Genomic DNA, 17,709 nt, shown 5'->3' with positions numbered 1-17,709 from the left:
CTCCCTCAGAGCAGGGGCATCAAGCAAGAATTCTCACTGCTGCTGCGTGAGCCTTTACTCTGAAGGATCTCTGGTGCATCAGTCTGGAATGGGCCATGCAGTTCTGATTGACAGAACATTTTAAACAGCGTGAGTCTGGGGCAAAGTCACTGGCAAAATCACTCAATCACTCCTAATGATCCTAGATGTGTGATCTACACAGCCAAAGGTCTCTGGCCAGGCACATCAAGACCACCTTATCTGACACTTGCAAAAACTCTCCAGGAACCCGAATTTGAAAACCTGTACTTCAGTGTTTTCACAGAAAAATTACACAAAGAGAATGCATATCCCTCAGTGCACATTGACTCTCACACAGCGATTTCAAAAAGTCAGGTTTTTGTCTAATATGGCCTCTAGCTCCCATTGTAGCAATTAAAAACAGTTCCCTGTCCACAGTGAGTCTCATCTCTTACTATCCCAGTCCAGCTACAGATAAAGCACACTCAGCTCAGCTCTCACAATAACATGCCAGGTTAACTGCAGCTGTGTACCAAACAATGCCAATCCCCACCCCTGCCCCCAGTGTGCCTCTGCCTATTGCTGCACAAGGTGGACCTCTTCTGGTGAACAGCTTGTGCTCCAAAACACCTGGTTCCACTAGCCTTGGCTGAGCAGAAGCCTACAGCATTACCCAGCTTCTTTTAAAAGTAACTAAAGCCTGAGGCAGGGTTAAGGGGAGCACAAACCAGAGAGAATCAGAGCCCACGTGTGAGTCCTTACCTCAAACAGCGTCAGACTTTCATCGTTCAAGATGATTCTGGGAGGTGCAACAACTGAAGTTAAAAAACAAGTTATAAAACAGGACCACCTAGCAACCAGAACATCAAACATAGGTATGGCAGGCATCCCTGCTCTCTGAAGGGGTGACACATTCATATGCCCACAGAGGCTGCTTCTTAGACAGAAGCACAACATGGCTAAGGGAGCAGGTTACACCTCCTTTGCACTGTGAAGCTGTGTTTTAGGGAAGGCATTCCCTTCCAGGTCATCCCTCAGGCATCAGCATCCCACAGCTAGAAACAGGCTTTATAAAGTAAGGCCAAATATTACCAACAGCACTCACACAAGTAAAATGGCAACTCTGCATCAGCAAGGTGGCTTCTTACAAAGTCTCTCAAAACGCCAACTGCGGAAAAAGGAGAGAAAGGTTTGCTAAATTACATTTGGTTCTTCAAATGCTGGGTAAGAAGACTAACTTGTAACAGCAGAAATGCCCCCTAGAAGGTATGGAGATTGCCTTTTACTCCAAAGTACACAGTTGCTATCACAAATTTCTTGAAAAAACAAACAAAACAAATCACTTTGATGTGCTAGTCCCTTGGAAAAATCTAAGGATGCCTACAAAATTATCAAAAAAGTTTGTGCAAGTAACCATGGCTGACAGCTGAGAATAAGAGGATCTCCAGTAATAACTAAGAGCTACTTGGTGTATGGTCTGATTGCCTTTTGTGAACTGACAGAGCCATTAAGGTACATCCTCTCTTAGTAGAGTTGCTGAAGTTTTTGGTTTTTTTCTCCTTCCTGCTTTTTGGGGTAGGTTTTGGACTGGGGAAGGGGGTAAAAAATGTTTTACGCACTAACACAGAGGAAGTCTCCAAATGCAGCCCAGTAGCACATCACTGAGACACAAATAAGGGGATAGCAAGAGGGACAGCTTCCTGCCCACACAAGGACAAGCATTTTGCCATCTCCACCAAGTAGCCCTTAGTGAGCTTAACCAGCCCCAAGTCCCTTCTTAGTCCATTCAAGGCCCTACAATGACAGTGTAACTACCTTCTGCTGCTTTTTCAGAGCAGCCTGACTTTGCCAGGCAACAATGTGACCTGTTCAGACACTCTCTCTGCTGCTACAGCTGCCCGGGCTGCAGGGGACTGGCCTTACCCGTCTCAGTGGGATGGAAGAAGCCCTGCAGAACGTGGCGGTCCGGAAAACGAACTCTCACCACCACCTGAGGCAGAGACAAAGCCCGTCAGGACAGTGCTTTACCACTGCTCTGTGACACCTGTCCTTGGCTTAGAATCTGCAAGCTGTTTATTTGTTGGTTCTCTTTAATAGGGAGATCTGAGGTATTTACAGGGACAGAAGAGCAACCTGGCTAACAGTGCTGTGCAGCTTCTGAGGAAACAGGGGCTGGTCAGAGGGGGCACAAGAGCTCATCTGTCAAAGCACTGTGATGTAAAATGCAGCAGCACTTGCTCAGAGAGTAGGAGCTCCCTGTGCTAAAGGATGCACCACCAACAAAGACAGAGCCTCGTGGACAGGTGCAGACAGTTTACACAGCAGCAGGAATCCTCCTGACATACCTCTGACCTTTGTACCCACAGCTTGCTCAGAAAGCACCTCACCTGCAAACTGCACAAGGATCAGAGTTACAGAGCAAAATAAACCAACTTGAAACATTGAATCATTTAACTTTCAATGAGTTTCTAACAAAATGTCTACAGAGAGCAGGCAAGAAGGCTCAATCATGCAGACTGATGTGGGCACGACAGAAAGGTTTTGAGACATCTGGAACAGAACAGAAGCAACTCCACTGCCTGTCACTCAATGACATATTACCATATTACAGTACAGCTGTTTTCACATGGCACAACTGTTGTGCAAGTCCCAGAAACAATTAATAGGGATGGGAATTTGAAAAATCTCCCTCTAAATAGCTTAAGGGCTTGTTGATCACAACTGAATCCCAAGGCATTCAATCCCCAAGCTTGGACTAGCCAGAGGGACTGGAAAACAAACACTACCTTGGGGTAACGCTCCAACTTCTCCTTCAGCTGGGACTCCTTCAAGGACTTTGTCATCAGGGGAGCTTCTTCCAGGCGTTTCCTACAGACATGGGAAGAAGGTAAATTGTCTATAATTTTACAATGTTTTTTCACTTTATTAAGCTAGCAGAAGACCCAAGCAGATGAGATGATGAGAACAGCTCAACTGTTTGATGCATCCCTCACAGCATTTTCCCTACCTCCTGAAACTACTGAGCATCAACAACAATACTAAATAAAATTATGTTTACTGTACAAGTTCATGACAGCAGACACAAGAAAAGATCCTAAGAGGACAGGAAAGTCTGCTTAGACTACTCAAGTAGAGGTGGACTTATTAATCCAAAAAAGCAGAGACTAGGGTTGGACATGACTACTCCACAGGGGCAGAAGAGCTACTAAACTTGAAAAAAAAAATGCCAGCACAAGAAATTAATAAGTATTAATTAGCAACAGGGGGAAAAAAAGAAGTGTCAGATCATTCAAGAACTGGCATTGCAGATGGCTATTAAAATAAACAGTGGGTACAAAATAAAAGTCTACTTGCATTTAAGAGGAAACAATAAATGTAAAAAAATAATTACATATTTTCCCATAAGCAAAGAAACTAGCTTAGACCCAACAGATCCTGTGCTCAGCTTTAGTACATTTTCTTTGTATCTGAGTAACTGATGTGTAACTTGCCTTTATTTTTATCCCTGGCTGCAAGGGGAAAGCATCAGCATATTTGGAAATTGGGTCTTTTTGGGGGGCCTGTATTCCAGTAATCCCCAACCAACTGTCTCTACATTTCTACCACTAAATACACCAGACCCACAAAGAGCAGAGCAATTTTCAGGCCATATTCTGTGTACTGTGGCCTGTGGGAAAAAAAATCAACTCTTAAGTAAAAAGTTGAACTTGGACTTGGCTATAGCATAAAGGAGACTGTTTCAGTCTTGGAGAGCTATTGCAATGTTTAAAGGAATGCTTTGACCCACTTGAAACTAAATACATTAATGAAATTAATTTCTTCAAGGAACATACAGACAGCAAAATGGTGCTGTGACAGGAAGGGCAGTTGATCTTCATCTGAGTTTTTACTGAACTGAAGTTTGATGAAGTAAAATCATGAATATTTGAAAGAAAGCTACCTGAACAGTGCAATACATTGTTAGCCAGCTTCCTATAATTTCTCTTCCAAACATTCTCAGGTCTTGGCTTGTGGCTAAGTTGGTCTTTCTGATGAGTTCTAATAAAAGGTTAATTCTGTTACTTAGAAGATAAGGTGTTTCTTACTAGCCAAAATAAAACAAGCTCTGTTGATCACTGTCACTCTGCTCAACAACAGGACACAGCAAATCTCACCCCAGCAGAAAGGGAACTTGCCTCTCGTTCTGCAGCTGTGCCAAACGTTTCCGTACATCATCCACTGTGACTTCAAAAAATTCATCAGGAAGCTCTTCTGGGCCATCAGGAAGTTGTTCCAGTAGGTCTAGGTGACAGATAAGGGGTTCACGTTCTACAAGCTACAGGAAAAAAATGCGCTCCAATTAGTTTTAAATGCATTGCTCTGCTTATCTTATAAGGTTCCTGAAAAAAAGAGTATTTGCAAACTGTCTTTTGACCTGCTCAGCTCTCTGAACTAAACCACTGCAGGGTTTCATTGCACACCTTTCAAAATTGTACCCTTGGCTGCAACCAGGGCACACAGAGGCAGGAGAGCAGTTCTTTAGGCACCAGCTGCAATAAAGGTACCTAATACATTTACTGGCAACCTTCCCTACACACCAGAGCTGAGAGCAGGCACTCCAAGCTGCACACAGACACCCCTCTCACCGGCCCAGCAGGGCACAGAGAGCCTGGCTGCCTGCTCCCCCAGCCTCCAGAGCTGGGTGTCATGATGGCAAACCTTCCAGTGCAACTGGGCCTAGCCTACAACTGTGGTTGCAGTTATGAAAAAACCAAAACAAAACAAGCCGACACCCACAATCCCCTAAAAAACCCAAACTGGAGCCCCAACCACCGAGATCAAGAGCATTTGCCATCTCTGCAGGCAGCAGGACTTTAATGGATCCCTCCCCAGGAAAGGCTATGTGCTGGCTACTATCTCTTTTGCCCAAAGCAGCAGCTGTGCCTGTGTGAATACAAACCATGACCAGAGTCAAGCAATCGAGAGGCAGTTACACTTCTGGATCTCAAACAAGTCCAACATTTTAAATTCCAAAACTGTTTAAAGGAACAAAGCTTGCAAACATAGAGAACAGCATACTGAAGGCTACAGGAGATGCAGGGAGGACACAGTTCGTGGCTGAAGAGGCTCACAGGAACCAAGATTTTGTTAGTTAACCCAGCATTTCTTCCTAGTCAGCTGCCAGCTTAACAATGCCACAGGCTCTGTGAATGAACCCGCTGCCCATTTCTTCTCCCCTCATTCTCTCCTACACTCTGTCCACTCCTAATTAACACCCAGATGTCCTCCCTCCATCCACTCACCCCTCCCCCAGGCACTGGCCAACTTGGGAACAGGAGTCTTCTCAATTGTCTAAAGCACAACACAAATTACAAGGCAATGCTCACTCTACTTGTGGGCACTAAAGGGTAATTTGAGAAATTAAAAGATGGAGGTTGTGTGGGTGGGACCTTTGGCTACTTTTAGAAAGTTGAGCAGGGTCAGCCCTAACGAGCGGGTGCAGGAGCCTGGCTGCAGCTTTCCCCGGGCCCGGGGTGGGGTGGGGGTGCCAGTGCTGCAGGAAGGACCCCAAGTACCCAGGACCATCTGCTGGGAAGCAGGCTGCACCCTGTTCCAAACACTGCCCACTGATGCTCCAGTGAGGGCACATCTATGACAGCAGCCAGAGGAGAATCAATCAGGCCTCCCCAAGAACCCAGTGTACTTTAATGTCCCCAAACAGGCTTGAGTCTCATTGCACTCTAAGCATGTAGTGAAAACAGATGTCTTCTGAAAAAGCCCAAACCCAAAAGACTGAGGAGGCATATCCTGTGGTGTGCTGTGAAGGGTGCTGGGTGCGATGGAGAGAACCCCAAAGTCTGCACTAGCAAACCCTACAGTTACCATTTAGTACTGGCTTTAACAAGGACTTCAGTTAATCCCAATAGCAGTGGGATTCCCCTGGGAAAGGTCCAGCCCCCATCCAAATTATGGTGACAGTTAATGGCATCTGCCAAGGCATTGGGAATCACAGGACGACACAAGGCAGACATATATTCCAGTCCTAAGTGTTCCCTCCTCTTCCTTGCTGTGGGCTCCAACAATCCTAAAGCACAGACAGAATCCAAAAATTGACCTCCCATAATGAGTATAAAAGAGACTCCAGGAATACTAACCCACTTCCCAGCCCACTGCACATGCAGTGTTTTCTGCAACTGTGATAAAAGACAACCATCTCCTGTAACAATAAATGGCCACCACACGGATGTTCTACTTTCCATCACATAAACTGGAGGAAAGCAAGCTGTGCATTTTGCTGTCCTACTTCTTCCATGAGACAGATGCTGTGCTAAGGTTTGGCATCTTCCTGCTTCAAAGTCTATTCCTGCTTCAAAGGTGAAATGTCAGGCACCTTTCACCATGAGGCTGAAGCCGTATGTTCACAGCAGCATCTACCTAAGTGCAGCCTATGTGACAAAGCCAGGGGTCAGGAAGAATGCAGTTCACCCTGTGGTCACCATCCTGGTCCCAGGGAAGCAGGTAAGCTGAGGAAAAATCTTATGATTTAAGTGAAATAGGGGTCATTGTGCTTTCCACAGCAGCAAGCTCTCCCCAGAGACCCACTTCCTCTCCACCACCTCTGGGAGCTCTAATCTCATGGTGAATCTGGTTTAAAGTTACCTTCTAATAATTAACATTCTGACATCAAAGTCAGCTTGCAGCTGTCTGTAAACCATCTTTAGCCCAAGAAACGAAGGGATGCCGGCACAGATTTTATCCAGCCTCTCTTCAGCTTCAAAAACCACACACAGGCAAAGCATTAATGGGAAGATTCTTTTACAAAAATGGACCTTTGATGTTTAAAAATAATTTGTTTTGTTTTGGGTTTTTTTTCCTCAGGACTGAAAAAGGACAAAAAGCAGATGCCATGTGGCTAGCCCTGCTTGGCTGTTGCCGCTGGGAGGAGAGTGGAAGATGGCAGGAGTGGAGGAGGGAACAAAATGTAATCAATCAGCAGCAAAAGTACCAGAGATCAAAGGGCTTGAAAGCAGCCGTCAAAATCACATGCTGTTTAACACAAGGACACAACTCCCCCAACAGAATCTGCAGCTGCTTCCCAAGCTGCTCAGAGTGGAAGGGCGGCTGGCTCCAGAAGTGGTTTGAGCTGGACTGCGATTCTGAGAAAGACATCAGTTCATGTGAGTCCTCCAGGCACCACCACCCAGCCATGCCCAAAAGCACGGCTGCAATCAGGCTGTGAAGTCAGTGACATGATGGAGTTCTGCCTCTCCCACCAGCGCACAGAGAAGTGTGGGCAACAAAACTGGTGAGGGATACCACCAGAAACCCTTGCACTTCTCCGTCCCAGACACAATGGAACTCCTCTCCAAATCCCTCAAAGACGAGAGTACAACTGAAGCAAGCAACACATGAGACTGGACAAATCCCCCAGCCTACTGTTTAATTCTCCATGATAAGGGTCTGCTCCAAAAGGTTAAATAACACTGATTAGAGAGACCCAAACATGTTTCTAATACACTCAAATATTCACCACTGCAGGTTGGCATGGCCTCTTTCTGCCACTTGTGCAGTTCATAACTGCTCCAGAGCCCTTCCAGGGTCTGGCTTCTGCTCCTAAACAATTCAGAACTCATCAAAAATAGGCTGCAACCACAAAGAAGTCAACTAAGGTAGAGACTCTACATCAACGTGAAAGCATCCACAGTCTTGCTAAATTCCTCCTTTATGCCTTTGAAGCTCCCCAGGCATTCTTTCTTTCTACTTATAGCTTTCTATTGTTCCATCCTGGCTGGATCAGACCAGAGGAGATTCAAATCTCCAACTCTAGGAGGTACCAAAGAGTCGGAAACAACAAAGGGCATCTCTGAACATGAAAGCTGGCCCCAGTGATGAGCCAAAGGAGCAAGAAAAGAGCTGCTCACTGAGAATCCAGAATGGGAAACTCTCAGTGCATAATAACAAGGAGTAAATTATTAATTAAATGGCTCTTGTACTTCATGCTACGCTACTTGCCAGACATAACCAGCCTTCCTGAAGGTATTCAATTCCATACAGCTGCCCTACAGAAAACACACTTCTGTGTCATTCCCAGGTGATTCTGGAATGGCATCACAGCACTTTTCAGCCATCAGTTCTGGTATCTCAGCATGGGCTCAAGCACTTTTAATTTTAACAAACACAATTTTATTTCAGAGACACCAACAATGGTGAGATGTGCAATCTGTCTTTCTGGGAGATAGTTAGAGACAGGCAGACTACTTCAGAAGCAAGATATTTTAGATTAAGATAAAAACACTTCTATAAGCAAGCAGAAACACAAAGGGAGAAGGATGGAAGGTTTCTGCTTTATCTGCAATACTAAGAAAATTAAGTCACAGTGTCAGGTAACGAAGTGGGCATTTGTTCATGAAATCTGTGGCACTGAGGTGTAGGATCTTCTGGACTGTGATTTAATGCAGCTGTGTTGTCTATTGTCTACCTCTGGACAGCAAATTCTTAAAATCAAATCCTTCCTACTTCCTTTCTGAACTCAGGCAGAACTGTACGTCATTAAGGCACCTAATCGTGTGACACAGGGGAAAAAGTCCTAAATCTGGAAACATCTTTTTCTTCATGGGACTGCAGCCTCAGGCAAGGCAGGATTTAAAAAAAGCCCCTGTTGCCCAAACTGCAAATACATTTTCCCTTACCTGTTCTTGCTCCTTTTGCAGTTCTTGGCTGTTCTTAGACTTCTTTGGCTTAGAAGGACCTCCAGGGCTGGAAAAAGTTGTTGGCAGCTTTGAAGGTGGTACAGCTACAAGAGAGTCCCCCGGATGCTCTCCATCTCCAAAAACAGGGACAAATGGGGTAGGCTCAGGCTCTGGGGAATGGCACAGTTCCTCCAAGCTAGCATGAGAATCTTTAATCGAGTCTTGCTTGTGTGTGCAGCTGTTTAAAGACACAGCCACATCCCTGTGCTCCAAGTCCTTTGGAAATGTGTTTGCTTGAGGTAGAGGCACATCCACAGCTTCTTCCATAGAGCCTGGCCTCACTGTTGGCTCACTGCAAGGCACTGTGGCACCCACAACTTCCTCCCCACCAGACGAACTCCATTTCTTCATGACAACTCTTGAAGAAGACACGAAAGGAATAAAAATAAAATCATAATCCTAGGAGTACTGTCCTCCCTCTTCTCAATGTGCCCATGACACAAAGACAGCAGCTGACTCAAATACACCCTGATTTAACAACTTTCTTCTTCCAGATGCTTACAGAGAACAAGCTCCAGTGGCTGTAAAGTGTGGGGTAGAGGGTCAGGGGGTTGTGCAGAACAACAGAACAGGGACCCACTCCTCTAGAAGAAAACTGCCTTCTAGAGAAAAACAGCAGTCAGTTGTAAAGCATAGCTTCTAACCACTCCTGCCTTCTGCACATACATACCACAAAGAGCTGGTCAGGAGATCACAGAAAGGTTGCCCCTGTCCCTAACTCACCCCCCAACAGCCACCAGGGTCTGCAGCAGCTGGGAGTTAAGTGCCTGAGATCCAGAGCAGGAAAGAATGAAGTGGTAGCTGATTACCCTCTCTGAGAGACTTTTAACTTTGAATTGTCTGTTCCACTCAAAGGAGGAAGAAAAAAAAAGAAACAAACAAACAAGCTCTTTTAATCTGCACATGACTGGTCAGTGCCAGCATCTGCTGCTGTGCAAAGCACATCTGGGCAGCAGTTTGAGATAAACAGGCAAATGCAATAATTTCTGAGTGCCGCAATGTTTTAATTTGGCATCTTTTCTTGGGACTTTTTTTTTTGTCTTTCTTTTGGTACTTTAAGCAAAATAAATTCATCATCAAAGTGGAAAGAGAAAATAAAGAGGCCAAACTTTGCTTCTCCCAACCTGATAATGGCATTGCCTCCAATCAGGCCAAGCGATTTCAGTGTTGTCTTCTCCAGGGCATCTTTTCCTGATATCTACAACAAAACCAGAGGAGAGTAATTATGGCCTCTGAGTCCCCAGGAAAACATGTAAAGCTCTTTACAGAAAGAAACCCATATCCAAAGAAATACCACACAACACAAGAAACAGGTGGAAACACATTCCTGCAGTTGACAATCAGACCTGAATCCATCTGTATCAACTTGTGCTGTTTCACCAAATTCACAACTTATTAAATCATCTCAGTGGAAGTTGACCTACATGTATTTTCATCCCGTACACACATCCAAGTGGGATCCAACTACAGCAAAGCTACTTTTATGTCAGAAGTTAAACGACAGGCAACATCTGAGAGCTGCAAGGCCAGACGATTTCCTTACATACACCTCCTCTGTGTCTGCAGTGACCTATTCCAGAATAAAGACGATCTGTCCACAGAGGTCAGTGGGAAGTAAAGGGGACAGCTAGGGAGAGCAAATTCCGTAATATCCACACACAAAATATTTAACAAAACATTAATAGCAAAAGATCAAAACAGAGAAAAGCAAATATTTATTAAAATGAAAACACTGTTTTGACTCAAGCTTTAAAAGAAGCTGGAAAGAAAAACACAAATAGGTCATTGAGCTCATTTTATGGGCTCAGAGGTCTCAACGGCACAAGGTTACGTTCCAAGAGAGCTTTTTTCCATACAGACACGTCATGCGTTGAAAAGACCAACATTTTTCTACTTCCCCTCTCAAGAAAGTTCAAAAGAAACACTTTCCAGGTTGGAAAGCAGAACTAAGTTTTCTTATGTTTTAGGGACATGAGACAGTTGAGAGGCCTTTGCTGCCTTACCTCATCCCGCATGTAAATACAGACTGGAGACAATTCACCATCCTGTTCCATCAACTCCCTGCAAGAAAGAGCAAAACACTGCAGCATCTGCACAACAGCCTACCCCCTCCAAAACCAGCACAGAGTGAAATCGGCAGGAAACACTGTCCTCCCTTTTTCTCCAGCAATAGCCACTACACAGTTCACAGGAGCACTATTAGACATTAAGTACACAATTTGCTTCAATGCATTCACTTTTCCTTAAACACAGCCTAAAAGTTTAAAAACAAAGAAATAATTAAAGTAAATTCTGGAATTAGCTGATCATACTAGATAAATTTAAACTCATCACTGTTCGTGTGCCTCAGTACCCAATCTGAAACATTATTTAGTTATATTTGCTCTTTTTAATCCAAGTTAAAAACTTCACTATGGCTTAGACTGAATTCACTGGGGAGAGGTCCATTTCTTTTCACATATGCATAGCAACAAGCGAAATTAAATACCTCTCTAAAGCAGATCAACTAAGGACAAGAAACTTGCCTTACTATCATTTTTAAAAAAGAAAAGAGAAAGTAAGCAAACAAAAACAAAGAGCATGAACTTTCGGATTCTGGAGACCATGAAACAAGTAAAGCCAAATGAAAGGCTGCCACTGTAGACAAAGTGAAAATTAAGGCATATTTAAGCATTTTAGTGATGTAGGACACGTATGAGCAATGATGCAAACTCCCAACAGCCCATCTCCAGAAGAAGTCAGAAGTGAGGGACCCTTAGCATCGAGATGGGGAAAAACCAAAAAGATGCTACTCTTTCCATTTTCCTCTAGATAAGCAATTCTGAGGCATTCCAGTAAAAGAGAAGCTTTATTATATGTTACTTGATCAAATACAAAAGACAGACAGGCAAAAGACAATCACAGCCTATCACAGCAATTCTCAGTTCTCATCCAGCCAAAATGATATGATTTCAAAAGGGGAAAAAAAAAAAAAGGATTGACACTTTCACCAAGAAAACCTCAAATGTCTACAGAAAAGTAAAAAGGCTTACAGAATTAACCAACACATTATGCTGAAGCACTGGAATCAGTGAGAGCATCAGATTCAGCACCAGCAGAAGCTCTGTAACATTGGTTTCCACTTTCAGGAAAGTGCAACTCAAACTGAAATCAGACAAGAATGTGGTAAAACGTAAGACTGAGGAGAATACTTTGCTTCACATCTAAGAGGTGACCAGGAAAACACTGCCCACTCTAAGACAAGGCTGGTTTGGAAAGATATACCTGTTTGACTTCTCAAAAGCATTTTTTCAGAAGTTTCAGATTTAGACATTTCAGCCTAACTCAGCCTGGGAAACTACAAAAGGTAAGAACATTGCCCTCAATATTCCCCATCTACACAATGAGAACTGACAAGATTTATCCTCCTCCATAGACCCCAGCAGCTCTTCTCAGCACATTCTGTCTCCAACTCCCTGCGCTCGCAGTTGCACCAGGACATCCCAGGGTAAAGAGCTGTATATCCCATCTGCACTGCAACAGTTTATCATGAAACACAGAACAACTGGAACTCCTCCTCATGGTAAACTGCCTTGATCTTACTGCTCTCTACAGTCCAGTCTGCGCGGTAGGTGGAGGGAATGGCTTTCCACTCACCCCACCAGGAAACCATCACCCATCACCCATGACTTGAAGAGACACCACCTCTCTGCAAAGCAGATAAGGAAATCCACCTGGCAGCCCAGGAACATGACACATGCTTGCTCACCTCCTGAGACCTCTGGAGGCAGTTCCCAAGGTCAGCCTCCCATTTTATGCCTGAAAAAAATTCCAGTAGTTTTCAGTGAAAAGTAGAGGTTTTGGAAAGATATTTCTACTTCACATTACCCTGCATTGTTTGTAATTCCCCAGTAGCAGTAAGAACTGCACTTTCTCCTAAATACAGCTGCAAAACATTGATCAATTTGGCATTCGAGTGTCCCAAAATTTAAGCAGAAACTCAGACTCCCTCTATCTAGTACATCACTTATATCTATACTTGTACATTCAGGGTACATTCCCTATCTTGTGCCTAAATTTGTGAGCATCTTAACTGGGGCACGGAACAGGGTTAACTCTAAGAACACAGTGTCAGTGATCAATGCCTGCTGCATCATGACTTTTCCTGGAAAGGAGTTTAATGAACAGAGTCCCACCACTTAAAACACTGTGCCTTCAGCATCACATAATTTAAACACTTATATTTTGAGATGCAATACTAGCAGAAACAAAGTTATGTCAAGGAGATATGTAGGCAAAGGATCCCTTGAGTAACGGTCAGAATGCACGCAGTCAATCAAGCGCGAGGTTCTGAAGTGAGTGTCCATCACACGGTCTGTCTGCGCTGTGGCCACGCTGACTGCTGTTCTTAGAAAAGCCAGAACTCCACAAACAGACATGCAATGTACCCAGCCAGCAGGGAAAGACCACCTTAGGACACAGGCAACGCCTTCTGTTATGGTAACAAGGAAATAACCTTTTGCACTTTAACAACCTGCTTGCCCAGCAGAAGACCAGAGTCTGCATAACCAAACTTAGCCCAGCATGAAATGACAAAAGAAACTCAACTGAGAGGGAGTCAACCAGCCTATGAAGTGGAAAATGAAGGGAAATAGCCATTAAATTCCATGAAAATTCATCAAGGACATTTAAACTGAGACTCAAAACTCAGCTACAATGACATGTAAGTGAAACCAGAAGCCATTCAGGATCGAGAGAGCCACTGGAAAATTATGGTACTCAATCTTTGAGTAATTCTCAAGAGCCAGAGAACATCAATGGTTTCCAGTTGAAGGATGTGAGGGACTAAATCTGTTAAGCACAAACCACAACTGAGATGTCTGGTTTAATTGTAGCAGACTATATGCCATCTTGATCAAATGGTTAAAAGCTTGCAACAGCACAGTGGTATGGGACACGGCAAGTCACAAAGAAACCCAGAGGTAGAGCAAATCCAAATAGAGCAAACTATAAAACCAGTCCTGAGGGTCAGGCCTATTTTAGGAAAGTCAGCAGCTGAGAACTACTTCCAGACCAGTTGCAACATATTCCAGGGAGTTTATAGTACCAAGACTGTAAGACCACTATTTCAGAACACTTCTCCCAGCCACCACAACAAATCCCATTGTGCAGAAAGCAACAGACACACCATAGCAAAATACTATATTCAAGTTTCAGATTATGAAACACAGTTAACTTCAAGGTGAACAACCAAACCAACACTAGAATAGGTTTGCCTCTTTTTGTGATTCTGCAATTAGTTATTCTCTTTCAGGAACAAAATGCACTATACAATGCTCTGCAGAAATCAAAAGATGAAGTTGCTCATACAAAAGAACACTGTGTTGTGATATAAGACCCAGGCTCCAGCCTCCCTCGCTCCTCTGGCAGCACTACCTGAGGAAATTCCCAAGGCCAATGCCTGATGATGAAAGGCAGAAAAAAAAAAATCTTGTCTCAATTGGAGAATTGGAACAAAAGATCACCAGAGAGTGCCTTTAGCACACCATAGCAGGTTACTGCACTCAGACTTCTCCAGACAATCCAGGAAAGATACTCATCCCCACCTTCTTTTCAACAGGTTTTGCTTCCAATTAAAATTAGCTGTAGCCCTTGAGAAATCCTCAATAAAGGTAACAAAAGACAAAGGACTAATGAGACACAGAGAAACAGTACAGAATCACAGAAAAGGCAGACAGAACAGGCCAGGGAATACAAGCTTGAACCTCAAGCTGCTGTCTGTCAGGAAAAGTGGATGACAACCATTTAAGAGGAAAAAAGTCTTAGGTACAGTGGAACATGTTCTCATCAAAGACCAATAGAGAAGAAGCCAGTTTGACTTATAGAAACTAGTTTCATTCACTTTCCCAAAAACCGCTTTCCGCTTCAATCCACGCAACTCTTTGAAGAGTCTTCTAAAAATGTGTGGAAAATATCTGAACCGAATTAATGACTAGTGTAGAAGAAGAAGCAGTGAAGAATCATAATGACTATCAAAGATGTCTCTGAGTCTCAGAATTGCAGCTGCTCTATGGAGAACAGCCCATAGAGCTGCTGAAGCTGCAAGTAGGCAAGAGTGAGAGATAGAAACGCAGGCTTGCTCATAGGGCAGACAACACTGTGCCCTCAACCAGCCTCTGCAGCACAGACTCCACACAAAGATCCCCAGAGACTTATTTTTGTCTAACTCTTGGAAGCAGCAGGCTCCTCCTCCAGCTGCTGCTAATCCATTACATGCACCCACTGAGGCAAGCACACACATCAAACATACTGTCCTCTCTTTGATGTGCTGCTCTTCAGAAGGGGAACGGCAAGCAGATTAGATTCCTTCATGTAGTGATCTGACAGGGCCTGTAAACATCTTGTGCAAGGACTGCCGCACGCTGAGAGGAGGAGCAGCCATACAATAGCTTCCAGACCTTCTTCAGACCCAATTAGCCAAGATGGATGCTGGAAACCCGGGGGAAATTCCAGTGGATTTAGAATACTTCCCCTCACGCACTTAGCGCGGCCGAGCATTCCAGGAAACGTCTCCAGTTGGAAAGTCCAAGGAAGCATTCAGCAAACATCAACAACTAGCTGACTAGTTAGTCAACTGAATCAAAACACATTGAACAGCAACTCAGCCCATTAAAACCATACAGATGGCTGTAGATCCAGCTTGTTCTATGACTAAACCACACACAGCACCTTTGCTGCTTGTTGAACTTAACCAAGATTGCAAAGTCCATCCAAACACCTGAACTCAGCTTCCAGAGGCCAGAAACAAGCAGCTGTGTTCTGAAGTTATGAATGCTTAGCACACTGCAGCAGTTAGAAGCTTAAGAAGAGCAACATGTATATTAACTAGTAGTATTACAATGACCTGCAACCAATAAAACCACTTCAAAAGAGCAAAATTATAAGAAAAGCTCAAAATTTAAATCAAAGAAACAATCAACTAATATGTGAGGAAGCCACACAAAGGTTATTTGTCATTGTCAATAATTACCACCTTCCACCAGTCTAGTAGCCCCCAAACTGCAACAGGCACTCCTCTCCTCACAGAGGGCACAGAGGGTGTAGTAAGGGACAAGGGGGGACTTAACACACTCAGGAAAATTATACCTGTGGTTTTTGTCCTACCTCTCTCCTCAATTAAAAGAAAAATAATTCTTTTATCTCTAGCATTTACATGAATACTGTTCTTTTACTTATGAATAAATGTCACACTGTAGACATGGTCCATGATTAAAAACAGAACGGCTGTCACAGTTCAAGGCTTCCTCTTCCAAACCATGAAAAATAGAAAAGAAGTGCCTCTCTCCAAGAAAAGTTTATTAGCTTGACATTCCAAAAAAATACAGCCTTCTAAAACCAAAACTAAAGACAAGAGGTAGCACTCAATGCGGACTGGACTAAAGTAATAAGATTTCTAACCCATGTACATGTTCAATAAATATAGAACCAGAAATTCTTCCATTTAAACAGGATCTTATCAGTCTTTTGAAGATGCCACATTAACCTGCTGAGAGCTCCTTATTTCCTTGAAGAACTTGCACAACAGCAAGCCTCAAAAGCAACAGCAACCCATAGAAAATAACCCCCTGCACTAGAGGGAACTGCAGCACAGAAATACTGGGGATCGAGATCATCCAGGCTTGACACACACATCTCTAGCAGTGACTTGACTTCAAACAGGTTTGTGTAAAAGGAAGGTGGCACAACATATCCCAGTATCTTCACAGCTTTAACAGTGTGTTACCAGTTTATGCCCTGAATCAGGAGTGGTACTCCACTCCTGATAAATAATAAATAAATAATAAATAAATAATAAATAATAAAAATATGGATTGTCAAATCTGAAAGAGCAAGGAAAATGCAAACATCTCTGTTATAAAGGAGAAATCACAATCAAATAAATGCAAATTCTCCAAATTTGAAGGATTTAGCTGGGTCACCATAACACGTAATTAGTGGCATGCAGAGGTCCATCCAAACAAGTATTTTCTCACTGCATTGCTCACCTGATCTTTGCAAAATGGTTGAGAAGTTCCCACAAGGTCTGCTGACAGAGGAAGGTGTCTTGCAAACGGGAGCCATCGTCCAGCTGTAATGCTATCCGAACCTGTAAGAACACCACAATGAATTCATCTGAAAATTGAATGAAAACTTATTTTTCTTCATAACTTTTTAAAATATTTGCTTCTTGTTCACTGGTGCAGGCATTCTGGCCTGAACTCCTGTTTGTTGGGATGAATGGCTCCTGAGCATGGGGGAGGCCATCCTGGAATACTAACCAGCTTTCATGGACCCCTCTCCCTGCACCCTGAACTGGAACATATTCAGAGAAAAGCCAGTGCAAACATCCCAAATCATGTACCATCATGAGCAATGGAGCTGTTCTGTTTTATACCAGATGAAACTTTACAGTAAGAGTCTTCACAGCCACATAAAACAAATTCCAACAACCCAGACATGACTGATACAGCTGCACCATCTGAAACACCAATACAGAGCTCTGTCTACTTCAGCACCATTTTGCAGAACAACTTCCCTGGGACAAAACAGTTCACTCGCACATCCGCACACAGAAACAATGAACACAGTCCCCACCCATCCCTGCTTTACTGAAGACCTAAACAACTGTTAGCAGTCCAAAGAAATGTTTGTAACTTGCAACTCACTAATATTTCCTAACTGCCACATTTTGACACACAACTTAAGAGTGAAGTAACAAAATATCTCAACAATAATTCTGGTCATTAAACTGTTGAGTTCCTGAACACCTGCAGAAAAAGGCAACAGCCAGCTAGCTGCTGAATTTAACAAGTCTTTTCCAACCTGGAATGCCAACATCCACATACATTATAAGGCACCACACAGTCTTTAGAGAATTGCTTCCCTACCTCTCTGTCACAAAAAAAAAAAAAAAAAAAAAAAAAAAAAAAAAAAAAAAAAAAAAAAAAAAAAAAAAAGAACT

General features: G+C 43.4%; 1 protein-coding gene across 2 annotated transcripts in view; it reads right to left on the bottom strand.

Annotated features, from left to right (window-relative positions):
• Nucleotides 1-17,709, bottom strand: part of ASPSCR1 (ASPSCR1 tether for SLC2A4, UBX domain containing) — a 34,743-nt gene that overhangs the window by 12,554 nt on the left and 4,480 nt on the right. The window contains exons 4-12 of one of the 2 annotated variants that reach the window (XM_041465990.1): nt 16,754-16,854; nt 10,733-10,790; nt 9,854-9,927; nt 8,670-9,087; nt 4,176-4,315; nt 2,787-2,868; nt 1,924-1,990; nt 1,106-1,168; nt 763-815 (exon numbers count right to left, since the gene is read on the bottom strand). In XM_041465990.1, coding sequence (XP_041321924.1) covers nt 763-815; nt 1,106-1,168; nt 1,924-1,990; nt 2,787-2,868; nt 4,176-4,315; nt 8,670-9,087; nt 9,854-9,927; nt 10,733-10,790; nt 16,754-16,854 — 1,056 coding nt within the window. The remainder of the gene's footprint in view (nt 1-762; nt 816-1,105; nt 1,169-1,923; nt 1,991-2,786; nt 2,869-4,175; nt 4,316-8,669; nt 9,088-9,853; nt 9,928-10,732; nt 10,791-16,753; nt 16,855-17,709) is intronic. The other variant, XM_041465991.1, reaches the window with a different exon arrangement.

The sequence above is a fragment of the Pyrgilauda ruficollis genome, unplaced genomic scaffold, assembly GCF_017590135.1.
Source record: "Pyrgilauda ruficollis isolate IOZ18807 unplaced genomic scaffold, ASM1759013v1 scaffold196, whole genome shotgun sequence".
Taxonomy (NCBI): Eukaryota; Metazoa; Chordata; class Aves; order Passeriformes; family Passeridae; genus Pyrgilauda; species Pyrgilauda ruficollis.
Note: the sequence above shows the minus strand (reverse complement) of the source record. Positions and strands in the feature narration are given on the sequence as shown.